At 41.8% G+C, this 11492-nt stretch overlaps 1 protein-coding gene across 1 annotated transcript; it reads right to left on the reverse strand.

The window, feature by feature from the left end:
* Positions 1 to 2833: 2833 nt before the first annotated feature.
* Positions 2834 to 10667, reverse strand: LOC111976378 (uncharacterized). The gene is made up of 5 exons (XM_024005168.2): positions 10269 to 10667; positions 8442 to 8630; positions 4344 to 4491; positions 3871 to 4035; positions 2834 to 3661 (listed from the first exon to the last, which is right to left on the reverse strand). The coding sequence occupies exons 1-5, from the start codon at positions 10354 to 10356 to the stop codon at positions 3310 to 3312; spliced, it is 942 nt and encodes a 313-aa protein (XP_023860936.1). The 5' UTR covers positions 10357 to 10667; the 3' UTR covers positions 2834 to 3309.
* Positions 10668 to 11492: the final 825 nt, after the last annotated feature.

An 11492-nucleotide genomic window follows, 5' to 3' on the forward strand; every position in this document is an offset into this window, starting at 1 on the left:
AGAAACGTCCCTTTTTCAGGACCCTGTCTTTCAAAGATAATTCGTAAAGATCCAAATAACTTCACAGAACTTCATTGTAAAGGGTTTAAACACTGTGTCCCATGCTTGTTCAATGAACCATAAACATTGATGAGCATGCACCTGTGGAACGGTCGTTAAGACACTAACAGCTTACAGACGGTAGGCAATTAAGGTCACAGTTCTGAAAACTTAGGACACTAAAGAGGCCTTTCTACTGACTCTGAAAAACATAAAAAGGAAGATGCCCAGGGTCCCTGCTCATCTGCGTGAACATGCCTTAGGCATGCTGCAAGGAGGCATGAGGACTGCAGATGTGGCCAGGGCAATAAATTGCAATGTCCGTACTGTGACACGCCTAAGACAGAGCTACAGGAAGACAGGACGGACAGCTGATCGTCCTCGCAGTGGCAGACCACAAGTAACAACACCTGCACAGGATCGGTACATCCGAACATCACACCTGCGCGACAGGTACAGGATGGCAACAACAACTGCCCGAGTTACACCAGGAATGCACAATCCCTCCATCAGTGCTCAGACTGTCCGCAATAGGCTGAGAGAGGCTGGACTGAGGGCTTGTAGGCCTGTTGTAAGGCAGGTCCTCACCAGACATCACCGGCAACAACGTCGCCTATGGGCACAAACCCGCCGTCGCTGGACCAGACAGGATTGGAAAAAAGTTATCTTCACTGACAAGTCGCGGTTTTGTCTCACCAGGGGTGATGGTCGGATTCGCGTTTATCGTTGAAGGAATGAGCGTTACACCGAGGCCTGTACTCTAGAGAGGGATTGATTTGGAGGTGGAGGGTCCGTCATGGTCTGGGGCGGTGTGTCACAGCATCATCGGACTGAGCTTGTTGTCATTGCAGGCAATCTCAACGCTGTGCGTTACAAGGAAGACATCCTCCTCCCTCATGTGGTACCCTTCCTTTAGGCTCATCCTGACATGACCCTCCAGCATGACAATGCCACCAGCCAAACTGCTCGTTCTGTGCGTGATTTCCTGCAAGACAGGAATGTCAGTCTTCTGCCATGGCCAGCGATGAGCCCGGATCTCAATCCCGTTGAGCAGTTCTGGGACCTGTTGGATCGGAGGGTGAGGGCTAGGGCCATTCCCTCCAGAAATGTCCGGGAACTTGCAGGTGCCTTCATGGAAGAGTGGGGTAACATCTCACAGCAAGAACTGGAAAATCTGGTGCAGTCCACGAGGAGGAGATGCACTGCAGGCAGTACCTAATGCAGCTGGTGGCCACACCAGATACTGACCGTTAATTTTGATTTTGACCCACCCTTTGTTCAGCGACACATTATTCCATTTCTGTTAGTCACATGTCTGTGGAACTTGTTCAGATTATGTCTCAATTGTGAAATCGTGTTATGTTCATAAAAATATTTACACATGTTAAGTTTGCTGAAAGTAAACGCAGTTGACAGTAAGAGGAGTTCATATGTATCTTATTTTCGTCTTTTTTCAGGAGCTAATGTGGAGAATGAGTTTTTCCAACTTATTAAAAGGCCAGATTCCTCCTTATAAAAGGAAATTGAATTGATAAAACTTTGAAGCTGAAGAAAACAGGAAAATTGAGTCTGGTCAACTATATTATTGTTGCAATTGCAGGAAAGATTAAGGGAACCATCATAAAACAAATCATTCAATGTAGTAATTCCAGCTTTGTACCAATTCTTAAAACCACTGTCTGTATATGAAGGAGGAAAGAAGGGATTGTTAACAATCGGAGTGCATGTTTGGTATGTGAAGGGTGGATGGGTGGGCATATAATGAAAAAGTCTATATAACGCAAATGTCTAGCAACCAAAAGGTTGTGTGTTTGAAACTCATCATGGACAATTTTAGCTAATTATCAACTTTGCAACTACTTACTACTTTTTAGCTACTTTGCAACTACTTAGCATGTGTTAGCTAACCCCCTGACTTTTAATATAACTCCTAACCCTAATCTTAATCCTAACCCCTAGCCTAGCTAACGTTGCCACCTAGGTAACGTTAGCCACAACAAATTGGAATTCATAACATATCCTACGTATTTTAAATTTGTAACATATCATACAAATTTCAATCCAAAATGGATGATGGATATCCACAAATTAATACATTCCATACCAAACGTAACATATCATATCAGATTTTTGTTTTCTATGTTACATCTACCCCTAAGTCCAGGTTGAAAATATAGTCTTTTCAATAATTGGTTATTTTACTAATGGCAAACCACTCATCCTAACTCGGTGGTGGCTGACATCAATTGTAGGCTACTATTTAGGTCAGATTCTATTTCTTTGGCAAAACTCCCTTACAATCGTATTCCTACCTGATGACAGCACAAGTTCAAGAATGTAGAATTTATTAAATGATTCATTGTCAATCCATCTGCAGTGGGACTTGCACAACTTGCATAATGTACCATCAATGTCCGTATCAGTTGGGTATAGGAATATAAAAAAGTTTCAGAAAATTCCCTTTTCATTCCAATAGTACAGAATAACATTTAACAGTTATTTGTACCATGAAGTACCATCACATACTATACACAACAGGATTGGGAACTGTAGCCCTACACATGCTATCCCTGGATCCAACAAAGCAGTAGCATCAAACCTAAAAATGCAGAATACTGTACAACGTTTTAAGGATTCTTACCAGAAGCAGAATTACTAGATTTCATAACTCAGAGATACAGGATATTTCCGAACTGAACATGTTTACTACTGTATATTTCCCGGAAGAACCCTGTGAAATCAATCAGTAACACAATAAGTGATTCCTATGGAATAATGAATGTCCTCACCAACTCTTGGCTTCTGGCAGTGTCCAGAGGGATAGGGTCTGCGTTTAAGGCACATGTCTGATGCAACCTAAAAATGTTGCTTTGTCACTGAATGATCTACCGCTACTGGCGTGCTGGATTGAATCCCCGAGCCGACAAGGTAAAAATATGTAATTCTGCCCTTGACCAGGGTTGCTGTCAATAATGGCTGATCACCTGGCTGTGACCTCACTCTCCGAGTGTGTCTCAGGGGGAGGGGGATATGCAAAAAATAAATTTCCATTTCACACCTCACACTTGTACAGGTTACCCACTTGTACATACAGTAAAACATGACTATATGAGCGCCCACTAATTATTCAGTCATTGGTGCCTGGTTGATAATGACATAGGCGTGGTCTCCATTGAGGTGGTCCTCTCCCTTTTGGATCCAGTTTCTTGATTGATGTATAGTTTATCCATGCCCATGTGGTCTATGTCCAGTCACTTCCTGGTTGTGACCTCACACGGATATGACCCGTATGGTGCGCTCCTGGGCACTCCACTCCTCCAGAAGTGGAGTGCTCACCACGGACACACTGCCCTCCTGTCCTGCATACAGCCTGGCCAAGCCTGAGCCAGGGGGTACCTCTGGGTTCCGGTACCCCACGGTCTGAGTTGAACCTGGATACTGGGGTGGGATGGGGTTTTGAAGTAGGCCTGGATTGTTTGGCTGACCTGGGTTGCGGTACAGGCCTGAGTTGTGCAGAAGAATGGGCTGGTCGTAGCCTCTGCAGGGGAGAGGAGCTGAGTTGAGGGCTGGGCCGAAGGTGGCTGGGGCTGGACCAGTCAGAGCATAGGGGTACTGATGGCACCTGTGGAGAGGACAGAGACAGCGACATTGAGTTTCTCAAGGCAAACACACAGACACAAACATACAGAAGACATACAGACGCACACACAACCCACACACACACACACACACACACACACACACACACACACACACACACACACACACACACACACACACACACACACACACACACACACACACACACACACACACACACACAGTCCACACCAGCTGGGTCTCCTTTGGTCACACATTGAAGGGTCCTGGTGGTCCCATTGTGGCAGTGTCTTCTCCTGGGTGTTGTTATTGTTGTTTCTGCCCTTGTGGTCATAGCGAGAGGCCCTGTTCTCCTCCTGCTCCGCTCGCTCTGGCTGGTGCCACAGATCCGTCTCCCTGGCAATGCAAAAAAGCTGTTGTACATCTCAATATCTGTCTGAATAGCAGTACTCGACCACATGGGATCATTTATGGCTCTACATCTTTTATCGCACCTCCTGACATCTTACACGCTTTGTCTCACCTTTCCTGTCTCTTCTTTTCCTCTCTTCTCATCACGTCTTTCCCTTACCTCTTCTCCTTTCATTCCTCCTTTCACCTCTTCTGACTCTTCTTCTCATCTCTCCTCCCATGCCATAATTTATACTTCTCTCCTCCCTCTCTCCTCTTTCCTCCTCCTCTCCTCTCACCAACTCTCCTCTCACCTCTCCTCCTTTTTCCTTTCCTCCTCCTTGACACAGTCGAGCAGACAGCAGGTGATGAAGGCCATGGACATGAGCAGGATGATGGCACAGCTGATGATAGAGGACACCACTGCCACACTGAACCCAAAGTCCTCCGACATGGACAACGCTGGGAGAGGGAGGGAAAAAACATTTCAAAAATCGATCAATCTATTTAGGAAATCTGCCTAGAGAAAGTGATGGCTATATCATATATTTGAATGCCTTTTTCACTGTATTACATTCAGCTATAATAGACAAGTGGTCTTTCTGTTCTTTAAAGGTTCCCAGAATGTTTCATTAGGTTGTGGGAACAGTCTGGTGGGAACATCTTTTATTGATTTAAAGGTCCAATACAGACATTGTTATCTCAATTTAAAATAATTTCTGGGTAACAATAAAGTACCTTACTGTGATTGTTTTCAATTAAAATTGTTTAAAAAAAACAGCTAAATCATTACAGTGTTACAAGTACACGGCATATGAAGAGAATGGGAACATTTGAATCATTCAGAAATAGTTCTGTGTCCTGACTGACCATAATTAGACTGAAACCCACAATACCACAGATATCCCCTGGTGGTGGAGAAGGTTAATGATCTGACTGCCAAGCTAAAGATTGCAGGTTCAATCCCACATGTTCTTTAATCATGTTGCTTTTGAAAACCGCTGTGAAATACGATCTACTAAAGGAGAGGATGTTTTTTGTTTGTCCATATTTACAGTGCCTTCGGGAAGCATCAGACCCCTTGACCTTTTCCACATTTCGTTAAGTTACAGCCTTGTTCTAAAATTGAATAAATACATTTTTTTTTCTTAACAATCTACACACAGTAACCCATAAAGACAAACAGAAAACAGGTTTTTAGAAATGTTGCTATGAGACTCGAAATTGAGCTCAGGTGCATCCTGTTTCCATTGATCATCCTTGAGATGTTTCTACAACTTGATTGGAGTCCACCTGTGGTAGATTCTATTGATTGGACATGGTTTGGAAAGGCACACACCTGTCTATATAAGGTCTCACAGTTGACAGTGCATGTCAGAGCAAAAACCAAGCCATGACGTCGAAGGAGTTCTCCGTAGAGCTCCGAGACAGGATTGTGTCGAGGTACAGATCTGGGGAAGGGTACCAAAAAATGTCTGCAGCATTGAAAGTCCCCAAGAACACCGTGGCACCCCAAGACAAAAGGGGTCTGAATACTTTCCGAAGCACTGAATAAATCCAGTCTGAAATTCAAAACTTAAACTAACTGTAAAAAAAATAAAACATATTGTAAAAATGTACTGTCCAGTTGTGCTGACACGCAATATAATGCATGCAATATAATTCCTACTTTCATGATCTGAAAAGCAAAGTGAGTGATCCTTGGCACTCATAGCCTTGTAAATATGGGCATATAAAGAGTATGGGTGAAGTGATGGTGAATAACCCAGTTGCCAGTATTTTCCTGGGTTAGCTAAGAAGGTTAAAAAGGAAGCATGGAATTCCTGATTGCCAAACGGCTATATACTGAAAAAATAAGAAATAAAAGAGCTTCACTGGTGGCGCAGAAGATAAGTTCAAACCCCACAAGGGCTGACTGTTAACACATTGAAAACATAGATGTTATGTTTGTATGAGTACATGCTGTTTATATGTCGCCTGAATGAAATAATGTGCAGATTGTAAACATATGAATTTTGAAAAATATGTTTATGATGAAATCCTGTTCAAATGTGTGTCACTATATCGGCAACAACACAGTCCTCAATGTGAATTGCCATTAAATGTGGAGAGGAAAATAATTGGGATGTATTCCAATCTGCTTTAAGGAACTACAAATGTTAATGTTGTGGTAACATTAGGTAAAACCTAAATATAACATTTTCTAAATATTCTTGAAATGTTCTGAGGACCTACAAGACAAGGTAAAATGTATATTGTGTGAACGTCAATGGAATATTATGTTAAACCTAAAACAAATATGCTATGAACGTTGTAAAAATTAACATTAAGGGAATATCCTATGCAACCTAATTTAAACATTGCATGAATGTCATCACAACTAAGCATATTTTGTGTTTTGGGAACTTATCTCTTATACCATACCCACACTGTTCCCACAACCTAATTAAATGTTCTGGGAACCTTTAAAGAACTCAGAAAGGCTGTTCTGCCAACACTCTTGCAACATCAAAGGAATGTTTTGTGCTCCCTGATACAAACATTATCTAAATGTCAGCACAACTGGCCAGTTGTAGTGTTGTGGGAACTTGCCTCTTAACATTTCCCCACAATGTTCCGACAACCTAACGAACTGGATAGTTTTTGTGTTTTGGGAACATATCTCTCACCAGACGGTTCCCACAACCTAATGTCACATTGTGGGAACCTTTAAAGAACACACAAAATATTGTTTTTGTAAAATCAGATTAATGTTTTTTTGCACCCTAAAATAAACATTGTAGAATAATCTGCACAACTGGACAGTTTTTGTGTTCTAGGAACATATATTTTGTGATGTCCCCACAATGTTACCACTGGACTGTTCCCACAACCTTATGAAACATTCTGGGAACCTTTAAATAACCTTTAAAGAACAAATGTGTTCCATGAATGGTCTTGCAACATCATGTGAATGTTTTAATCAAACATTATATAATCATCAACACGATTGGACAGTTTTTGTGTTATGAATGTTCTTGGAACTTTCACTGAACCAATTCTGGTTTGCTGGGGATCTCCAATATATTCCTCTATATTCCTCTTCTTCAGAATAATGAAGAAACTGACAGGCAGGCAGACACGGCTCTGGGGGAGTTTGCAATCCCTGCACTTTTTCCACTCAATGCATTCTGAATCTTTTAATTTACTCCACACACATATACACACACAGACAGACACACACTGTCATAAGAGGACAATTTTCATTTTCACAGTAGAGTTGAGCCTGGCTCATCCATAATGTATGACTGAAGTGACGACTGTCTCCACATGCTCTCAGCCATTGATTGGCCAGCAGAGCTGACTCATAGAGTCAGACAGACAGGGTGAGAGGGAAAAAACCTGACAGTCTCCCATTTGGCTTTCTGGTCCTCATCAAATACAAATACGCTTTACATAAGAGGATTAGAAATATGAAAATAATGTCTAGGAATATTTCAAGAACAAACATAACAAGCACTGTACTGATGCTGTTTCCTTTGATTTCTGTCTTTTTAAAAGATTTGAACTAAATCAAATCAAACTATATTGACAACCAAATTGACAACCAAATACAATGTAATATCACAAAATGATCTTACATTCGAAATCAACCAGAGCTTGAAACCCTATTGTATTGTCTATTTTTAGTTACATTTTTAGGTTGAATTGAAACAATAGCTGTTGATGACTTTGTAAATGCTATACAGGGCTAAAAGGCATCATTGATGATCTATGAGTGATAAAGGATGGCCACATTTCATTTGCTCCGTTAAACTACCCTTTGGAATTACTTCGATAGCAACAATGAAGCTACACTGAGTGTACAAAACATTAAGAACACCTTCCTAATATCCTTCTTTAACCTGTCTCCTCTCCTTCATCTACACTGATTAAAGTGGATTTAACAAGTGGCATCAATAAGGGATCATAGCTTTCACCTGGATCACCTGATCAGTCTATGTCATAGAAAACTGGTCATTCTCATGGTAGCACATTGGTAATAGTCAGTGACAAATATCATAGCTGGCTGGGCTTGGTTAAAAGCCTGGATGGGAGACCAAATGGTAGCTGTAGATAGATATATTCTCCAGTAGTAGGTTCTGCTCAGCCTGTTTTTTTTTCTGATAGTGGATATCCTTCTGAAGATCTGACGTTGTTTTAAAGGTACAAATTCAACATATTTTATAGAAGATCTGTCTATGTTGAAATTTGGTTACCATGATGACATAATCCTGTGGTAGAAATTTCACCCTAATAACAACAGTTGATTACTTTTTTCAAATCCAATGTATTTTCAAAGTAGATTCCACGTCACAATACATTAACAAATGATGTTGATCCAGCCAGTTTGTGCCCAGTGGGTAGGTGTCCTCTCAGCATTAGATACATACGTTTACACCAGGGAGAACCTCCTGACCACTGGGTGCTGTTGCTGCCCCAGACGCAGGACACCTCACTGCCCCCAACCAGATGGTGTCTGGACGGGCACTGCAAGGTGATCACCGTTCCCACGTTGGTGCCATTCCCATGGATAATCTTCTGGGTCCCCAACGCAGGCAGGGGCATTGGGGTACACTGGCCTGGAGGGGGAGAACGGAGATGGTCACTATAATATATTCAGCCATATGTAAGCAGAAGAGAACACTACTTTACAGAACACTACAGTGCAGAACATGGCACTACAGAAGCCCTGTAGGGGGCTGCCCAGCATTGTGACAACAACAAAAACACCCCATCTGCAACCCTGCGCTTTGCTCTATCTAATGATGATTGTCTCAAAGCAGGAAAGATGATAAATGATTCAACAAAAGGCCTGATAGCTTGGCGGAAACTCAGGACCCATCTGGAGCCATGTTAAACAGCTGGTTATCAGGCTCTGTTTTACACACTGAAATATGACCCTTCACAGAATGATAGTACATTCTCTGTTTACATTATCACCTTATAACCTTAAGTGTAATGGAAATGTCATTGAGGAAAATTGTCTGTGAAATCATGTAGCCTAGGTCTATTACGATTGAGGACAAATTGATGTAGTGTCTCTTTGCCACCACAAGAGGTCCTAAATGTTGCAGAAATCATGTCTGAACTCTTCAACGGTATCTGAAAGAGGGACCAAGTGAATTTAGATAAAGTTTGAAATAGCGTTAGTAAATCGAAAACGTCTGAGTATTCCTTTGAATGAATGCTAGTGAGAGAGAGAGAGAGAGAGAGAGAGAGAGAGAGAGAGAGAGANGAGAGAGAGAGAGAGAGAGAGAGAGAGAGAGAGAGAGAGAGAGAGAGAGAGAGACCGAGAGACCGAGAGAGAGACCGAGAGAGAGTCAGCAAGCAAGAGAGTTATATTGCTGACTGAATATTGGGTGTTAGGCAAATTCATAAACCATCATTTATGATAGACAGCGCTGTGTGTGTGTGTATGTGTGCGCGCGTGTGGGTGAGTGTATACGTGTGTGCGCGAGCGTGGGTGTGTGCATGCCTGTGGGTGTGTTAGCGTGTGTGTGCATGTGTGTGTAATTGTGTATGTGTTTAAAAGTGTAGACTGTACATCTGATATCTCAGTACAGCCGCAGTGTTAGTTGATGTGAAACTAAGAATCCTGCCATTCTGAAAGCCACCTGCAGCTTCTCAGACCATGTGATCTATAGGAACACACTCTCACTTCCTCTTTAGATTGTTTCGCCCTTTTACACAACGCAGACTCGGAATAGACAATAGACTATTCTCTTGGTGTATTGTGTTTTTTGTTGCTAGGTATTACTCCACTGTTCGAGCTATAAACACAAGCATTTCACTGAACCTGCGATAACATCTGTAAATCTGTGTAGCGACTAATAAACTTTGATTTTAGGCCATAGCCTATGGCTTTCATTCCTTGTATGTATTTGTTGTCATAGGATACTTTGTAGGCCTAAACAATTGATGCGTAGCTTTTAAAAAGTAATGTAGTTATGCTGCTTTGTAAATAATTGAGCATAACAGATACAGTACATCATATAAATTAGTTTATATATTTGTGTGTGTCATGGAATGCATTTTCTCCTAAAAAATGACATGTTGGCAGGTCCACTCTGTGATGGTGTACACACACAGTTTGCAGCTATAAATGGTTCATAACAAATACATTTAACAAATGTATAATGCCTCCAATAAAGCTCTAATTTCAGCCACTGCACGAATGATATGACACCTATGCCCATCTTGGATAGAATCTCGCTTACCTGTATAATTACGGCCGCCACGGTTTACATTTTCGGTTGAATAAATATTTCTGGAAACATCAACCACCGAAGCTGTAACCGTTGACATGTCGGATGTAGATCTACCCAACCGTCGACAACCCCTGCAGGACGCGCGTAAAAACGAAAAGGAGGCCCACAGGATGATGCTCCAGTAGCCTAGAGCTGGAGAATTGCGGTGACTGTGCTGGATTGTGTTCGCGCTCAGTCTCACCGGCTGTTGGTGCTCAGGCGTTTGCTTCTCTCTGTTCAGGGCGCATACTGTAGTTCTCTGGCCACCAACCCAGCAGTGTGTGTTGTTTGGTCTATCGGCACGGTTTGTCTCGCTGCGCTCTGACTGTCCGGAGCTAAAATCCGACCTTCTTTCTGTGAGAAATTCTGCAAAACTATTCGGTGTGTTTGTCAGAATGTCACTACCGTCACTTGGTTCACTCGATGTCACGGTTATAGGCGTGTTGTCAGGGAAAGTTTCAGTTCTCAAATCAGTCTGAAGTCTGATATGTTTGTGTTTGTGGCCTCAGCATTATACAGATTGCAGATCCGCTCATGAATAACGGGGAGGTGAAGAGTGGAAATATTTTAAATATCAAAGTATCATAAGGGACCAACTTTTTTTTTATTTTTAATATCCATGTCTCTCATACAGTTTGTTGATTACACATTATCTACGGAAGCTCTCGTGGGCAGCAAGTATGAGACGGCGCAGAGAAGCGGTATTTGTATATGCATAGGCGAGAGACGTGCTTTGATAATGTAACATATGTATTACAGAATAAAATTAGGAATTTTCATGCGAGAGGGAGACAGGAGTCAGGGTTTTTGGTTTCACGGGGATTGAGACTGGATAGGAAATTAGCCTAGGCTGAGAATATGTATTCCCCAAGTACATTTACACATTCTCAGAGTTTTGCTAGTGAGAGACATTTGAGACATACAGATTACTGAGTTTACACGTTTACATACATTATTTCTGAATTGGTAACATACTTAATATCTCTGACAGAGATGCCTATGTATTGAATTGTGCATAGGCCTGTCAAACACACACACACAAATAGCAACACGCGTTATTTTTTAGGTTTATTAACTGCATTCGTGTCTCGTGTGCAGTCTGTTAATGTGAATTATGCGTTAGGTTAGGCTATTTAACTAGCAAGTTAAGATAATAAGGTTAAGATCAAATCAAATTTTATTGGCCATATACAC

Source organism: Salvelinus sp. IW2-2015, linkage group LG17, assembly GCF_002910315.2.
Source record: "Salvelinus sp. IW2-2015 linkage group LG17, ASM291031v2, whole genome shotgun sequence".
NCBI lineage: Eukaryota > Metazoa > Chordata > Actinopteri > Salmoniformes > Salmonidae > Salvelinus > Salvelinus sp. IW2-2015.

What these genes read in the sequence shown, in the direction of transcription:
- LOC111976378 (XM_024005168.2), bottom strand. Translation starts at nt 10,356, where the DNA reads ATGTCAACGGTTACAGCTTCGGTGGTTGATGTTTCCAGAAATATTTAT. An exon ending in TGGCGGCCGTAATTATACAG is followed by an intron (nt 8,631 to 10,268) that starts GTAAGCGAGATT and finishes CTCCCCCTCCAG; the next exon opens with GCCAGTGTACCCCAATGCCC. An exon ending in GACCAAAGGAGACCCAGCTG is followed by an intron (nt 3,662 to 3,870) that starts GTGTGGACTGTG and finishes TCCTCTCCACAG; the next exon opens with GTGCCATCAGTACCCCTATG.